The sequence below is a fragment of the Tachypleus tridentatus genome, chromosome 12 (assembly GCF_004210375.1).
Source record: "Tachypleus tridentatus isolate NWPU-2018 chromosome 12, ASM421037v1, whole genome shotgun sequence".
NCBI classification, from domain to species: domain Eukaryota; kingdom Metazoa; phylum Arthropoda; class Merostomata; order Xiphosura; family Limulidae; genus Tachypleus; species Tachypleus tridentatus.
The window spans coordinates 113,057,641-113,076,397 of record NC_134836.1 but is presented as its reverse complement, the minus strand read 5'-3'; the positions used below and the strand labels follow the sequence as shown (position 1 = coordinate 113,076,397).

Below are 18,757 nucleotides of genomic sequence, written 5' to 3'. Positions count from 1 at the left end.
TCTACAGGTATCATACGTTAACAAGACAACTTTTTTGTAACACGTCAACTCTACAGGTATCATACGTTAACTAGACAACTTTTGTAACACGTCAACTCTACAGGTATCATACGTTAACAAGACAACTTTTTGTAACACGTCAACTCTACAGGTATCATACGTTAACTAGACAACTTTTGTAACACGTCAACTCTACAGGTATCATACGTTAACAAGACAACGTCAACTCTTTTGTAACACGTCAACTCTACAGGTATCATACGTTAACAAGACAACTTTTTTGTAACACGTCAACTCTACAGGTATCATACGTTAACTAGACAACTTTTTGTAACACGTCAACTCTACAGGTATCATACGTTAACTAGACAACTTTTGTAACACGTCAACTCTACAGGTATCATACGTTAACAAGACAACTTTTGTAACACGTCAACTCTACAGGTATCATACGTTAACAAGACAACTTTTGTAACACGTCAACTCTACAGGTATCATACGTTAACTAGACAACGTTTTTTTGTAACACGTCAACTCTACAGGTATCATACGTTAACTAGACAACTTTTTGTAACACGTCAACTCTACAGGTATCATACGTTAACTAGACGTCAACTCTTATCATACGTTAACAAGACAACTTTTGTAACACGTCAACTCTACAGGTATCATACGTTAACTAGACAACTTTTTTGTAACACGTCAACTCTACAGGTATCATACGTTAACTAGACAACTTTTGTAACACGTCAACTCTACAGGTATCATACGTTAACTAGACAACTTTTGTAACACGTCAACTCTACAGGTATCATACGTTAACTAGACAACTTTTTTGTAACACGTCAACTCTACAGGTATCATACGTTAACTAGACAACTTTTGTAACACGTCAACTCTACAGGTATCATACGTTAACTAGACAACTTTTTGTAACACGTCAACTCTACAGGTATCATACGTTAACTAGACAACTTTTGTAACACGTCAACTCTACAGGTATCATACGTTAACAAGACAACTTTTGTAACACGTCAACTCTACAGGTATCATACGTTAACTAGACAACTTTTGTAACACGTCAACTCTACAGGTATCATACGTTAACTAGACAACTTTTTGTAACGTTAACTAGTCAACTCTACAGGTATCATACGTTAACTAGACAACTTTTTTGTAACACGTCAACTCTACAGGTATCATACGTTAACAAGACAACTTTTTGTAACACGTCAACTCTACAGGTATCATACGTTAACTAGACAACTTTTTGTAACACGTCAACTCTACAGGTATCATACGTTAACTAGACAACTTTTGTAACACGTCAACTCTACAGGTATCATACGTTAACTAGACAACTTTTGTAACACGTCAACTCTACAGGTATCATACGTTAACAAGACAACTTTTTGTAACACGTCAACTCTACAGGTATCATACGTTAACTAGACAACTTTTTGTAACACGTCAACTCTACAGGTATCATACGTTAACTAGACAACTTTTTGTAACACGTCAACTCTACAGGTATCATACTAGACAACTTTTTGTAACACGTCAACTCTACAGGTACATACGTTAACTAGACAACTTTTGTAACACGTCAACTCTACATACGTTAACAAGACAACTTTTGTAACACGTCAACTCTACAGGTATCATACGTTAACTAGACAACTTTTGTAACACGTCAACTCTACAGGTATCATACGTTAACTAGACTACTTTTTGTAACACGTCAACTCTACAGGTATCATACGTTAACAAGACAACTTTTGTAACACGTCAACTCTACAGGTATCATACTACGTTAACAACTTTTGTAACACGTCAACTCTACAGGTATCATACGTTAACTAGACAACTTTTTGTAACACGTCAACTCTACAGGTATCATACGTTAACTAGACAACTTTTTGTAACACGTCAACTCTACAGGTATCATACGTTAACAAGACAACTTTTTGTAACACGTCAACTCTACAGATATCATACGTTAACTAGACAACTTTTGTAACACGTCAACTCTACAGGTATCATACGTTAACAAGACAACTTTTGTAACACGTCAACTCTACAGATATCATACGTTAACTAGACAACTTTTTGTAACACGTCAACTCTACAGGTATCATACGTTAACAAGACAACTTTTTGTAACACGTCAACTCTACAGATATCATACGTTAACTAGACAACTTTTTGTAACACGTCAACTCTACAGGTATCATACGTTAACTAGACAACTTTTTGTAACACGTCAACTCTACAGGTATCATACGTTAACAAGACAACTTTTGTAACACGTCAACTCTACAGGTATCATACGTTAACTAGACAACTTTTGTAACACGTCAACTCTACAGGTATCATACGTTAACTAGACAACTTTTTGTAACACGTCAACTCTACAGGTATCATACGTTAACTAGACAACTTTTTGTAACACGTCAACTCTACAGGTATCATACGTTAACTAGACAACTTTTTGTGACACGTCAACTCTACAGGTATCATACGTTAACTAGACAACTTTTTGTAACACGTCAACTCTACAGATATCATACGTTAACTAGACAACTTTTTGTAACACGTCAACTCTACAGGTATCATACGTTAACAAGACAACTTTTTGTAACACGTCAACTCTACAGGTATCATACGTTAACTAGACAACTTTTGTAACACGTCAACTCTACAGGTATCATACGTTAACTAGACAACTTTTTGTAACACGTCAACTCTACAGGTATCATACGTTAACAAGACAACTTTTTGTAACACGTCAACTCTACAGGTATCATACGTTAACTAGACAACTTTTTGTAACACGTCAACTCTACAGGTATCATACGTTAACAAGACAACTTTTTGTAACACGTCAACTCTACAGATATCATACGTTAACAAGACAACTTTTTGTAACACGTCAACTCTACAGATATCATACGTTAACAAGACAACTTTTTGTAACACGTCAACTCTACAGGTATCATACGTTAACAAGACAACTTTTGTGACACGTCAACTCTACAGGTATCATACGTTAACTAGACAACTTTTTGTAACCCGTCAACTCTACAGGTATCATACGTTAACTAGACAACTTTTGTAACACGTCAACTCTACAGGTATCATACGTTAACTAGACAACTTTTGTAACACGTCAACTCTACAGGTATCATACGTTAACTAGACAACTTTTGTAACACGTCAACTCTACAGATATCATACGTTAACTAGACAACTTTTTGTAACACGTCAACTCTACAGGTATCATACGTTAACAAGACAACTTTTTGTAACACGTCAACTCTACAGATATCATACGTTAACTAGACAACTTTTTGTAACACGTCAACTCTACAGGTATCATACGTTAACTAGACAACTTTTTGTTTCTACAGATATCATACGTTAACTAGACAACTTTTTGTAACACGTCAACTCTACAGGTATCATACGTTAACTAGACAACTTTTTGTAACACGTCAACTCTACAGGTATCATACGTTAACTAGACAACTTTTTGTAACACGTCAACTCTACAGGTATCATACGTTAACTAGACAACTTTTTGTAACACGTCAACTCTACAGATATCATACGTTAACAAGACAACTTTTTGTAACACGTCAACTCTACAGGTATCATACGTTAACTAGACTACATTTTGTAACACGTCAACTCTACAGGTATCATACGTTAACTAGACAACTTTTTGTAACACGTCAACTCAACAGATATCATACGTTAACTAGACAACTTTTTGTAACATGTCAACTCTACAGGTATCATACGTTAACTTGACAACTTTTTGTAACACGTCAACTGTACAGATATCATACGTTAACTAGACAACTTTTTGTAACACGTCAACTCTACAGATATCATGCGTTAACTAGACAACGTTTTGTAACACGTCAACTCTACAGATATTATACGTTAACTCGACAGCCTTTTGAAGCAAATCAGTTCGCCATTTATTGCGTAGACAAACCCTATCAGCTGATTTTAGCCGACCATTAATTAAGTTAAACACTAGATTTACCCAAGTCTGTTAATTTCAACGTCGTGCCTACTCGGTCAAGACTCGTGGTTGGTGACAACTTTGGCAGTCTTATGATATTAACGTGAACCTGCACAGCAATGTCGATGGTTATACGTGGCCTTATTCCCAGAATACCCCAGGAGAGAAATATTTATAAGGTTAGGAATAGAACGCATTTGTTGTTAAGTGTTTTAAACACGATACGACTTCTGTGGAGAGAAAATCTGGTTTGAAACTTGTCAAAATGTGGAAGGTTTATGCCAGTATATGTGGAATCATTGCTGTGGTAACTGTATTTGTTAGCGGTGAGTTTACGAAGTGTCATTATACATTGTTAAGGAATACATACTATATTGTTAAATTACTTCTGTAGCATAGATACCTTATTTTAAACCTTGGCGTTACCATGAGACGGTCTTTCTGCTGACCTAATTCTAAGAATTCTAGTGTAACGCTTTTCAAATGTTTGGAGTAATAATATATAAGTTTAAATGAATAATTCAATAGTTCAAAATCTGAGCATATCGTGCTCGTTTTTTGTTTATCCTTTTTTTTAGGCGGGCTTCCCTAGTTAACAAAATTAAAAAATAAGGCTTAGCAGCCAGTCCTCAGTCAAATATTAAAACATATCGAAACTTTTGTTATATTTATTGTCGGTAGTTTTACTTGGGTTATTACTACAATTTATTGATACTGGACGGTTGTAGGAATATGAAATTATTGAGACTGTGGAATTGTTCAGGAACAACTGTGTTGAGGTGATAGTTCTTATAATGGACTTAGGCTCTTTAGAAACGACTATGTTTGTCTTGCTGCTTGTGAAGGTGCGTCGGTCATGTGGTTTTTATTAACACACAGAACGAACTGTCTAACTTTCATGTATTATGTTAACGAGTTACTTCATAAACTTATTTCTTATGATTATTACAGGTCAACGCAGCCTCGTGAGTCAAGAATGTCTCATCTGTTTGTGCGAGGTAAGTTTGCTGACATTACGTGTTAACACAGCGTTGAATGAGTAAATTGTATAATTGTTTGGTTTTTGTTTGTTTCCTATAAACGGAAGAATTTGTCTAAGAAAGTCGCAAAGTCCTTCTAACTCTGAATATTACTTACACTTGTGCAATCAAATTCATGCCAATACTCATATATATATATATATATACTTCCCACTAGATGGCGCCAATATGAGTAATTATGAAGCGACTTTTTATTATTATTTCTGAATGACTTGGCTAACTCTGAATATTACTTACACTTGTGCAATCAAATTCATGCCAATACTCATATATATATATATATATACTTCCCACTAGATGGCGCCAATATGAGTAATTATGAAGCGACTTTTTATTATTATTTCTGAATGACTTGGCCTCATTTTTGTCGACGTCTGCGTAGTAGTTGTAAGATTGTTTTACACTCTCACGAAATCTTATTCGGCCCTATAATTACAACTCTGTAGTAAAAATAAACAAATTACAGCATGAAACAACACGCTGGTATTGTTTTTTCCGTGCTCAAATAATTGTAATTATTTGTCTAGTTATTCTTTTAATTAAATTAACATATTTATTTATGTGTTGTTGTTGTTTTCTAGGCCAGTTCCGGGTGTGACTTTTCTGCACAGTGCCACAGTAGCGAAGATGGTAACTATTTTTGCGGCGCATATATGATTACCTACGCTTATTGGAAAGAAGGTGGAAGTCCCGGGTACGATCCCAGCAACCCTCACGGTTAGTACCTTGTTAGTAAAACGTGTGCGCACCAGTTTAAGAATATATCAGTAATTATTAATAACCATCACTTCAGTGCATTACAAGTATCTATATAACCACAATCTTTTTATTCTTCGGGTGTTTCTATCAGCGATAACCACCATGAAAATTATCTACTTATCAAAGGAGCAGATTGAAAGATCTTAAGAGAGTTAGTAGTAACGTATTACGCAGAATATTTTATTTAAAATTTAAATGTTTGTCGATTTATTGTATTATTTTAACAGATTTTTATAATTGCAAGTTTCATCTGTTTCTCATTGTTGTTCAATAGATTTCGAGGTGTGTCTTAAGGACAGGAAATGTGCAGAAGAAGCTGTGGTAGGCTACATGGAAAAGTGGAAGAATGACTGTGATAATGATGGAAAGATTACGTGTAAAGATTTCGCCCGTATTCATAAAGCTGGACCTATAGGTTGTAACACTACGTGGGTCTTAAATACGGACTACTGGGATGTTTTCAAAAAATGCTTTTCTAAATGACCTGTCATCTATCGGCAGGATCTTGAAGCTAAATAAATTTTTCTTAAAATGATGAAAATAAACTAATTGCATTTTGTTTCTTTCGTTTTTTTGTAATTTTTCTTTCAGTTATGTTAAAATAAACGCTTTAAGTAAAACTCAAATTAAAATGATATATGTTCTCTTATATTTTTCATGTTGGGCTATTTTAAGAAATTCTTACAAAAAAAAATGTCAATATAGGCTGTCTATTATCCGTATAACCAATAATATTTTATTCTATCGTCAGGCTAAAAACTATTTCAAAAAGTATAAAACAGTCATTTTTAAGTGTCTCTAATAGATCAGTTTATGTCACGTGAATACATACAAACGATCAATCAGCTTTGTATTTTCCAGTTTTTTATGGATGTTTTATTACTCACATATAACAGAAGCAACTATTCATGTCTTAAGATAACATTTTATTAATCATGAACTTGCATAACTTTCGTCCAGAGGACGGCAGCTCCAGTTAGTACATATAAAACATGTATTTAATTGTTTTGACGTATCATACTCGCCCTTCGCCCTCCACTAGTACAGCGGTAAGTATATGGATTTACAACGCAAAATCAGGGGTTCCATTCCCCTCGATGAGCTCAGCAGATAGTCTGATGCTAAAAAAGAAAACACACACTCCATATTTGCCTGTAGCTAACAGCTACAACGGATATAGGAAACTCGTGTTTTTTTTCTCCCGAGGCCTTATAAAAACTGTACCTGGGGCTTAGAGTAACAAAAACTCACCAATTGGATACGTGTAGCCGACAAGGTCATCTAATACGTCACGACATATTGAGATTATTTTGCTATATTTATTCTGTGTTTTTAAGCGTATGAGCTCACTTCCTAAATGGTGTGATTTGAATGTTCGTTTCTTTGGTAAGCTGTTTTATATATATATATATATATATGTATGTAAAAGGTAGTGCAATCTAAGTGGTTCTCCTATCTATTGAACACCATATTAAAGTATTCTGTTTACTTACCACGTATTACTTATCAGGAATACTGATAGAATATAAATGGTAATAAAGTTTGTAGTATTATAATCTCGTTTTTTATTCTGGCTTTTAATATTTTTTGTATTTTGTTTCCGACTATAGTTGATTGAGTAGTGATAATGCTATAGGTTTATGGTATATGAAATAGAACGTACGAAAATTACTCGGGTATGCCATTAAACCTTATTAAAGTCGGGTATGCCATTAAACCTAATTAAAGACGTTTGTCTGTTTGTGTTAACTTGTAGCAAAGCCACATCGGGCTATCTGCTGAGCCCACCGAGGGAAATCGAACCCCTGATTTTAGCATTGTAAATCCGAAGACATACCGCTGTACTAGGGGGGAAGGAAAGGGCTAATTAACCCTTTCGGCGCGGTTAGCGACCACAGCCGACTTGTAGGCTTAGCGCGGCAGGCGACCTTCCTTTATTCCTGTTACTCTTATGTATTGAATTTAACATAACTAGTTGGTTTTGTTTGTTTGTTTTTGAATTTCGCACAAAGCTATTCGAGGGCTATATGTGCTAGCCTTCCCTAATTTAGCAGTGTAAGACTAGCAGAAAAGCGGCTAGCCAGTGTTTTAAAAAGTCCAGGTGGAGATCCTGTTGATAATTAAGGGATTAAGTTTAATATTCTGGATTACTGAGGAAAGATAGTTCGCGTTTGTTCTCTTTTGCAAACTTACAATCGAAGCAGTTACTATATTTTAGGATTAACAAGTTTTTATTCTTTGTAGTTGAGCATAAAGCTATTCAATGATCTAAAAATCATCTCGTGAAATTATTAAAATCAAACGCTGATGTTTCGCTATATTACATATAAGACGTATATTTTACCGTTGAAGATCTATGTACTTCAGTGCCGTTAAAAACCTTCCGCTTAAAAACATTGTGTATTTTTTTACTTATAAACATATGTTCTGTTGGCCTGGCTATGGCTAAGTGGTTAGGGCGCTCGACTCGTAATTCGATGGTCGCGGGCTCGAATCCCCGTCGCACCAAACACACTGGACTTTTCAGCCGTGGAGACGTTATAATGTGACGGTCAATCCCACTATTCGTTGGTAAAAGAGTAGCCCAAGAATTGGCGGTGTGTGGTGATGGCTATCTGCCTTCCTCCTAGTCTTACACTGCTCAAATAGGGATAGCTAGCGCAGATAGCCCTCGTATAGCTTTACGCGAAATTCAAACCAAACCATGTTCTGGTTACGTTGACACGTATTTTAGTTCAGAGCTTAAGATATATATCAGTTGAATCTATTATGAACGAAATACTCAAAACAAGATACACTTACGTCAGTTTGATATATTGGTAATAGAAGGGTTATGTAAGTTCTTTATTTAAAAATAAAATAAAATTCTCAACCACAAACAAATGAACACAAGATTATTTTAGCTCATATCTTTGCAGGAATGTATAACGTAACCTTATCACATATTAAGGTACAGCATGTAAAAAGTAAAACCTTCTTGGCCATCATCACATTACCAGAATTTCTTTCACCACCAAGTAGTACATCGCATCGAGTAGTAATACTTTTACGTGCTCCGTATTTGTTGTAAAATACAAAGCTACATAATAGCCTATAGTGCTGTTTACTACGGGTATCGAAACCAGATTTATAGCGTTATGAGCCAGCCTACAGACCTGCCGCTGAGCCACAGGGATTGTCAGTGTAAACAGTTGATTTTCCCGCCCTACAATAAATGGTTACAATCGCCAACTTTCTATTCAAAACCAATTTGGGGTCCCAGTAATGATTCACTGGGTTTAAATGCGTTGTTAGTGGTATATGAGTGATTTATATGTACAGTCATGTGAAAAAAGTTAGGACACTCCTATGAAAGCCTGTGTATTTTTGTGACATTTTTGGATATATAGATATTTAATCTCAATTTCAACAATATTGAGAGATTATAGAAATATAACTAAACAATTAAAACTGAAGAAAAGACTTTTCAAGATCTTCTGTAAATGTAATTCTACAAAAATGCATATTCTAACTGAGGAAAAAGTTAGGACACCCCCACATTTATTCCCACTTAAAATGGCTCTACTTGCACACACGTGTATCACACCAGGTGCACATGATTAGAAGATCGTTACTCAGCATTTTGAATGAGGCTTGCCCCATTTAAACCTCAGATATTTAGTTTGGTGCGCTCCTGACTGTTGAAGTGAGAGTGAGCACCATAGTGAGAGCAAAAGAGCTGTCTGAGGCCTTCAAAAAGAAAATTGTAGCAGTTTATGAGTCTGGTAAGGGATTTAAAAAGATCCCGAAAGATTTTGAAACCAGCCATTCCACTGTCCGGAAAATAGTCAACAAGTGGAGGGCTTTCAAAACAACTGCCAACATGCCCAAGTCTGGTCGTCTAAGCAAGTTCACCCGAGAGCAAACCGCAAGATGCTAAAAGAGGTCTACAAACACCCTAACATGTCATCAATAGGCTCTGGCTAATGTTGATGTGAAAGTGCATGCCTCTATAATCAGAAAGAGACTGCACAAGTTTAACTTGCATGGAAGGTGGTGCAAGAAGGAAACCTTTGCTTTCTGTGAGAAACATCAAGGCCAGACTGAAGTTTGCCAGAGAGAATGTAGACAAAGACCAGGACTTCTGGAATAATGTTCTTTGGACAGATGAGTCAAAATTGAATTATTTGGACACCAGAACAGAGGACATGTTTGGCGTAAACCAAATACAGCATTCCAGGAAAAGAACCTCATACCAACTGTGAAGCATGGAAGTGGAAGTGTCATGGTTTGGAGCTGCTTTGCTGCAGCAGGACCTGGACAGCTCACAATCATAGAATCCACCATTAATTCTACTGTGTATCAGAGGGTTCTTGAGAAATATGTGAGACCATTTGTGAGAAAATAAAAGCTGAAGCGGAACTGGACTCTGCAACAAGACAATGACCCGAAACATACTAGTAAATCCACCAAGGACTGGATGAAAAGTAAGAAATGGAGAGTCCTGGAATGGCCGAGTCAAAGCCCAGATCTTAATCCAATTGAGATGCTGTGGGGTGACTTGAAACGGGCTGTACATGCAAGAAACCCCTCAAACATCTCACAGCTGACAGAATTCTGCATTGAGAAGTGAGGAAAACTTTCTTCAGACCGATGTCAGAGACTGGTAGATGGCTACAAGAAGCGTCTCACTGCAGTTATTTCAGCCAAAGGGGGTAACACTAGCTATTAGGGGGTAAGGTGCCCTAACTTTTTCCTCAGTTAGAATATGCATTTTTGTAGAATTACATTTACAGAAGATCTTGAAAAGTCTTTTCTTCAGTTTTAATTATTTAGTTATATTCCTATAATCTCTCAGTATTGTTAAAATTGAGATTAAATATCTATATATCCATAAATGTCACACAAATACACAAGCTTTCATAGGGTGTCCTAACTTTTTCACATGACTGTACCTGTAAACAACTAAGTTATGGACCAACAAATAACTTCAACACATAAAAAGTGTAGAAAGAAAAATGTACTTAAATGACGGTGTAATGTGTAATGTGGCACCGACAAGACAACTTGTTTCGTTTTGAATTTCGTGCAAAGCTACGTAATGGCTGTCTGCACCCAAGAGTACAGGTCTTATTAATTAATTTGTTTGATTTGGTGTACGTATAATGAAAATCCGAAACCAGTTTTGTGTTTACGTGGATATTCTAAACATTAAGCACTACTGGAGCTTAATACCAGTTTTGTATTTATTTAAAGTTTATTGGTTGGGTTGAGGCGATAAACTTCATCAAGCAAACTGTTTGTTTGGTTTGAATTTCACCCAAATCCACATGAGGACTATCTGCAATAGCCGTTACAAATTTATCAGTGTAACACTAGAGGGAAGGCAGCTAGTTATCACCACCCACCACCAACTCTTGGGTTACTCTTTTGCCAACAAATAGTGGGATTGATCGTAGCTTTATTAAACCCACACGGCTGAAATGTCGGAGATTCGAACCTGCGACTTTCAGATTACAAGTCGAGCGCCCTAACCATCTGGCCATGCCGGGCCAACAAAGAGTTAAAACTAATAAAGTTTTTAATCGGATTGAAAGAGTTACAGTGAAAACTGCCTTAGTAACGTACTAACATACAAGACTACGTTAATACTAACTATAAGTTGTTTACCTAAACACACAAATGTACAAATATACACTCTGGAGCAAGGAGGTCACATATCTAGGAACTGCTTGACAACTCAGTAAAGGTATCGTGGCGCCCCGCGGTGTTGGTTCAGAACAGGGTTGTTTTTGTTTTGTTCTATCAGATTATATGATTGTTTGTTTGTGTGAAGTTAAGCACAAAGCTTCACAATAGACTAGCTGTGCTCTGCCCACCACTGTATCGAAACCCGGTTTCTTGAGTTGTAAGTCCGCAGACATGCTCCTCTGACACTAGTGATTTTGTGTTTTTTATGTTTGGTTGTTTGTTTAAAATACAGTCCTTAAAACAGGTATGCTATGTTTTCTTTGTTTCAGTTAAACGCGTGTGTGTTTTCGTATAACAAAGACACAACGGGCTGTCTGCTCTGTCCACCGAGGGTAATCTAACCCCTTATTTTAGCGTTGTAAATCCGAAGACTTACCGCTGTTGCAGCGGGGCACGTTCTAGTTAAGATATGATAAAAATGGTATTTTTGAAAAACAAGTTCCGTAAATTTGGTTTCCAATTTTATCCAAGATTTTTTTTTCTCATATCGAGTTCCGAGCAATTATTCTAAAAGCAAAAACTTCAATATTAAGTTTACCATTAATTTCTGAAATCATGGCGTAATGGTTCACACTTGGAGAATTGTTTGTTTGTTTGTTTGTTTGTTTTGGAATTTCGCACAAAGCTACTCGAGGGCTATCTGTGCTAGCCGTCCCTAATTTTGCAGTGTAAGACTAGAGGGAAGGCAGCTAGTCATCACCACCCACCGCCAACTCTTGGGCTACTCTTTTACCAACGAATAGTGGGATTGACCGTCACATAATAACGGCTGAAAGGGCGAGCATGTTTGGCGCGACGGGGATGTGAACACGCGACCCTCGGATTACGAGTCGCACGCCTTAACGCGCTTGGCCATACCGGGCCCACACTTGGAGAAAACTTGCCATTAAACATAAAATTCTTCCCGACTTCAAATTCGCCCAACAAGCCGACCCTAAATTAAAACCGTTACATATGTAGAATCACACAATATCAACGACTTTTATACGTAGGAGAAACAGAAAGAAAATTATATTAACTAAACATTCGATTCCCCTCGGTGGACTCAGTAGATAGCCCGATGTGGCTTTGTTATAAGAAAACACACGCATACATTAACTGAACATACAAAAACATCGCCATGTTTACTAATATAATTAGTCCGTAAACCACAGTATATCTATACAAAACACTATAATTTTAAACAAATCGGCGCACATCACCAAACGACAAATCAGGGGAACCATCTTAATTGAAAAAACAAACATAAGAAATATCCCTAATCTAGGAAAACACCCCGGGGTGCTAAGATGTCTTTACTAAGTTGTTGAGCAACTTCCGGTCATACGACCTTTTTGCGAGCATGTTTGTTGTGATGGTGATTCGAACCAGCGATCCTCGGATTGCGAGTCAAGTGCCTTAACCCACCTGGCCATGCCGGGGATTTCTGAAACAAAATTTTTGATGACGAGAAACCCACTTGAAATAAAAATATATATCTCAGAACGGCTGGTATGGGTGTTAACACTTTTACTAATAAGGCGAGAACAACGTTTCGACCTTCCAATAAAGCAATTAAAAATGAGCATTTTTGTAGTCTACGTTCCACAGTCCGTGCATTCGCGCGTGTACATTGTTAAGACGAAGATGACCTCGGAAGGTCTGAAAGAAAACTTGCACAGCATTACCACGTATTACGATTTCAAACAGACCCGTCACACCCGATATGCTCACCCTTTCAGCGGGCAGTACCACGTCTTTATTCCCAGTGTCGTATTGGTAATAACTCTAACCCATATTCACACTACGCAAATTTATGTTGATGCTTGAAATACGTTGAATTCTATTATAATAAAATAACTTTTTAACCTTACAGCATTTCATCTAACACGGATACCAGTTTAGATAAGTAACTTGTAATTGTTAATTTACAACGTTTTTTTACTGACTGAATCCGTTATTTTAACACTGCCCCCCGCTAGTACAGCGGTATGTATCCGGATTTACAACGCTAAAATCAGGGGTTCGATTCCCCTCGGTGGGCTGAGCAGATAGCCCTTTGTGGCTTTGATATACGAAAAACACACACACAATATTTTTAGCACAGATAGCCCTCGAGTAGCTTTGTGCGAAATTCCAAATCAAACAAACATCTTTTAACACTAGACTGTTGTAAATACTTGAAATGTTACTTAAAAAATCCCAAAACACCGCGAAGTCGATAAAGAAACGAAGTTCGTAGTTTAACATCTTCTAGGCCTTGTAGCCACGCCAGCGATTTGATATCTTTGTATGTGTGTGAAAAAAAAATATTGGGAAAAATTATATGTTCTGAAACAACACGGAATTTTTCGATATTTTATGCCAGATGGCTTAATTACACAAATTATTAACAGCTGACACTTGAGTTAATCTACTGTGTTCCTGTTGGAGTCTTATTCAGGTGATACCAAGGTTCAAACGAACGGTGGATAGATATGATGGAAAAATAACGTGATAGTGTAGATAGGTGTCAGTATTATGGAAGAGGTCACGTGGTTAGTAGATAGAAGAACGTACTGTGAAATTGACGCTGAGAACAGTCACTTGGAGAAGTAACACGTTCATAGAAAATCAAACAGTTAAAAAACAATAACGCAATTAAAATTGAGCATTTTTAAAGTCAACATTCCACAGTCCATATATTCATATGTGTTCATTGTTTGCGACCTTTAACATGGCAATGAAGGATAAGTAATGTAATATCATAACATTCATAATGACTTGATGTTTGTATTAAAGATGTTTATGTATAAAGAGGGCTTCACTAAACCGTTCAAAATATCTGTTAATTTTACGTGTATGTTCATATCAACTATAACAATCTTCTGCTTGTTTTGTCCTTGAAGAAATTACACTGCACAACAATTGTTTTGAAAAGTTTTGCTTCCTGTAAAATTTTTGCTGATTTTGACAGGTACCTGGTGAGTATGCACAAATATGGTTTTGGTTTTGCTTCATTACGTAGGAACTCTGAAAATTAGACAGTTAACTGTTTACTGGCAATAACGTATTTAATTGCATTTATGTTTCTAATACACTATTAAGTTCAACATAATTAAAAGTGTTTTGCTCCTGATTTTCGTTTGTATTCAATGTCCGGTGCATCACGTTGCAGTGTCCAACAGTAGTCAGCAAGCATTGACGGATTCCAGTTGCCCTGATATCGTTTTTCCGTTGTAGCAATGTCCTGGTGAAACCAAGATTTCGATGAAACGGTATGTGATGGGCAAATTTGGATGTGATTTTCATGATCAGCAGCCAAAAATCTATAAGGAACACCCAACAGTGTTGAAGAAGCAAAAACTTTGTTGTGCAGTGTAATTGGATATTTTATTTTTGTTCTAAACGAATTTTTCTTCCATTTTGAAGAATATTCGTCGTGCATCGCATTTTAAGTCGTGGAATTAATAATAATCAAATATATTTAATAATTTTTGAAGTATTCCAGAGTTATACGCATATTAAAGCTATGCACGTGCCAAAATTAAATACATTTCTCGTTTCCAAGGGTGACGAATCCAGAAAATGTTGGTTACGAAGATCTTTGTTTTATCAGCTGCTCTGCTACTGCATGTTCCAGATACGATAGGAACACCACTTCTGTCGAGAATACGCCGTAAGTTAACGTTTGTAACCGTTACTTGCAAGTTTTATATTCAAGTACGCTTTTATATATGTAAGTTTTATATTCGTCGTTTAATATTCCTCTATTGGCCAAGCGTGTTAAAGCGTGCGACTCGTAATCTGAGGGTCGCACGTTCGCATCCCCGTCGCACCAATTATGCTCGTCATTTCAGCCGTGGGGGCGTTATAATGTGACGGTCAATCCCACTATTCACTGGTAAAAGAGTAGCCCAAGATTTGCTGCCTTCCCTCTAGTCTTATCACTGCTAAATTAGGGACGGCTATCTTAGATAGCCCTCGAGTAGCTTTGCCCGAAATTCAAACAAACAAAAGAGTTCCTTTATTTTGAAAATGTATTGAATACTGACATTACTATTCCATTAACAAAATAGGCCCTCTCTCCAGACGAAAGTTTACATAAAAATATAAATAAATACATCCGTTAACTGCCCGCTTTACCTATTCGACAATAAAACAGCCCTATTAAATGATAAACTTTGCATTACGTTAAAACCATGGGTGTCCGCAGTATTTTTTTCCATGATTGTTGACTTCTTTGTACAGGGTGTTCGGAAAGCACTGTGCAATTTTTTTTGTTAATAAATATATAAGTGCACAGTGACTTTCCGAACACCCTATATAATGTAGGATTATGGATAAAAAATAATTAAAGTCCAAGAAGTGATGCCACTAAACGTGCTTCAAAGTTTCAGCTGCTTATGCAAGTTGGGATGAGGTATAAATGTTTTGCCAAATTTCGTCATTTAGTTTAGAGGGTTGGACAATGTCTTGTGGAGGCAGTTCTTGTGACCGAATGTCCTCGTCAACGGTTCAGAATTTGGGGAGGATTTCACTCGAACCTTTAGATTCTTTCTTTTAGCCATTTAACCCACTTGCACCTGTAAAATGTTTTATGGGTTAAAAATCTAACTTCACCCCTACCTGAAACATAAAGCTGTTGAAGTTCCAAGCTTAACCGTTTATTAAAAGTTTTTGAGGCCCTCGGTGGGTCACCGGTAATTTCTAGGGACGGACTGGTATAAAAGAACCACCCTGGGTGATGTCACATGATGGTTGCTGTTTAAGGCTTTAAGCAATTCAAATCTAACATACATTTCTAATAATGTGTCAAATGCACCGGCCCAGTGTACTAGTCCATCCTTGGCTAACTTTACGGACTTACAATACTAAACTCTGGGTCTTTATTTTTCCCGCCTTGGGCAGAGCATAGATAACCCATTGTACAGTTTTGCTCCAAAAACAATAGCAAAAGGTATGTACAACCTCCCCAGTCCGGGGCATTTCGGTAGCACGCACTTCTCACTCGTAGATATTATGGCATATCTTACTCAATCGCTAGCCTTCCATACTGGATGAAAGGCAATTAATCAACGCCGTCCGCCGCCAACTCTTAGGTTACTCTAGTCAGAATGAATAGTGCTCATAGGCAGGAACTCTAGAGCGCGATTTGTTTTTGGAAGTAGCGAGACTCGAACATCGGCTCCTAATTCCGGCACGCTAACTACTAGGCCACAAATAGCCTACAATAATAATTTTTCCAACAATATATCTTACGCAATGCTAGGTATTTGAATAATATATGTTTCACAGCCCCAAGCATTCCAATAGTTTGCTACTCGACCCTAGGTATTCCAATATTATATCTTAAGCAATACTAAGTATTCCAATAATATGTTTCAAAATGATATTGTCTGTACATTAATGTATCGCGAATATGATTTATTTGTATAAGTTTTAAAGTTCTGGACATCACAATCTTAAATGATACAAATGTTTTCAGAGTATTAGTCCGCCGTTAATTATATCACTTTTTTTTGAATAAATAATGAACTACTTTTTGTGCACTAGGATATCTTGGGCTAGAGTCTGATATGGACGCCCCAAGCGTATTTCTGACCGTATCGTCTTTGGCATCAACGAGCTTTATGGGAAAGATCACCTATCGTCAACTCGAGCTCAATTGGCACAGCGTACCCTCAGAAGTTTTGTCTGACCAGTCCACATGGGTGGGGTTGTTCGACCACGACCCAGAAAAGGGCATCGATGATGCGCTGGAAAAAGTGTACACAAGCGAACACGGGGAAGACCATTACGAGACAAAGGTCAGTTACCATCGACCCAATTTCTTGTCAGAGAACCTAACGGATGCTTGCCAGGGATACTGGATTGGTCTCATTTATAAAGATCGACTTCTCGCCAGTAACTGCATACGCGGCAGGCCTAACTGGATGTACGAGATGCGTGACGTCATCGGAGACGAAACTCTACTAAGTGTAATGCTTCCTGGTACTCATAACTCCGGAAGTCACCAAGAGTACGACTCAATCAAAGATCACATCATCTCTCGCTACCAAATCTGCCAGGACGAAGACATATGGAACCAGCTGGTCTATGGCATTAGATTCATTGACCTGAGAATCGGTTGGTCTAAGTTGTTTAACAGCAGTGAGGAATACTGGATTTACCACGATTCCTTCCGCAGCCAACCTTCTCTGCGAGAAGTTCTTGAGCAGATTCGTCAGTTCCTGGATGCCACAAACGAAATACTGGTCGTTGATTTCCACCGATTCACTTCTGGATTCGGAGGAAGACTTGCAGATGAGCGTCACCAGAAGGTGATGACAATGATCGTTGAGGAACTAGGAGAGTACATGTTGCCTCTATCCTCAGGTCCAAGCACCACACTAAACGACATGTGGAGGAGTAATAAGCGTGTTCTAGTGGGTTACAGTGCACCACAACGAGTTGAAAGCAATCTTTTGTTCCAGTCAGTATCCCATCTATGGGCGAATAAAGACACAGTGGAAGGTCTAGAAGATTACCTGAACAACGGAGTGTGCAAGTATAGATACAACTTTCTTTGGGCAGCCATGGCGTCACTCACACCTGAGACTATAGGGACAATTTTAAACAGATACGGAGGCCTCCGCCAGATGGCGCAGGATGTCAATGGTCCTGTTACTAAATGGTTTCGGGAGCGGTGGTGGCATTGTGCTAACATTGTGGCTACAGACTTTTTCTTGGGGAATAATTTAATCGAAGTCTCTATTGAATCTAATAGAAAACGATATGCATAGTTGATTAAATTAGTGTTAAATAAATACAGTTTTAAAAACAGAAACAAGCAGGCAAACACACTCATTGTACAAAGAAACAGTAAAAATAAAACAATTTACTACCAGAACAAAATCACTGAGAAAGAAAAATTAAAACAAAGAACGCAAATAAAGTAATGAGGTATTAGTGTTACTGATAAGGCATGGTTAAGAAGTTAGGGCATTCGACTCACAGCCTGAGGGTCGATGGCTCGAATCCCAGTTTCCAAAACATGCTCGCCCTTTAGACAGTGAGAGCGTTATAACGTTACGGTCAATCTAACTATTCGTTTTTTTTTCTAAATATCCCAAAATTTAGCAGTGGGTGGTGAGACATAGCTTCCTTCCCTCTAGTCTTTCACCACTAAATAAGGGTTTGGTTTGAATTTCGCGCAAAGCTACACGAGGGCTATCTGCTCTAGCCGTCCCTAATT

The 18,757-nt window shown here is 37.3% G+C and overlaps 2 protein-coding genes across 2 annotated transcripts; both read left to right on the top strand.

The window, feature by feature from the left end:
• The first annotated feature begins 4,202 nt into the window (after window positions 1-4,202).
• Window positions 4,203-6,395, top strand: LOC143234371 (lysozyme 2-like). The gene is made up of 4 exons (XM_076471680.1): window positions 4,203-4,359; window positions 4,985-5,031; window positions 5,655-5,790; window positions 6,107-6,395. The coding sequence occupies exons 1-4, from the start codon at window positions 4,299-4,301 to the stop codon at window positions 6,313-6,315; spliced, it is 453 nt and encodes a 150-aa protein (XP_076327795.1). The 5' UTR covers window positions 4,203-4,298; the 3' UTR covers window positions 6,316-6,395.
• Window positions 6,396-6,544: 149 nt separating this feature from the next.
• LOC143234370 (PI-PLC X domain-containing protein 3-like) lies at window positions 6,545-18,417 on the top strand. The gene is made up of 3 exons (XM_076471679.1): window positions 6,545-7,218; window positions 15,092-15,199; window positions 17,077-18,417. The coding sequence occupies exons 2-3, from the start codon at window positions 15,109-15,111 to the stop codon at window positions 18,303-18,305; spliced, it is 1,320 nt and encodes a 439-aa protein (XP_076327794.1). The 5' UTR covers window positions 6,545-7,218; window positions 15,092-15,108; the 3' UTR covers window positions 18,306-18,417.
• Window positions 18,418-18,757: the final 340 nt, after the last annotated feature.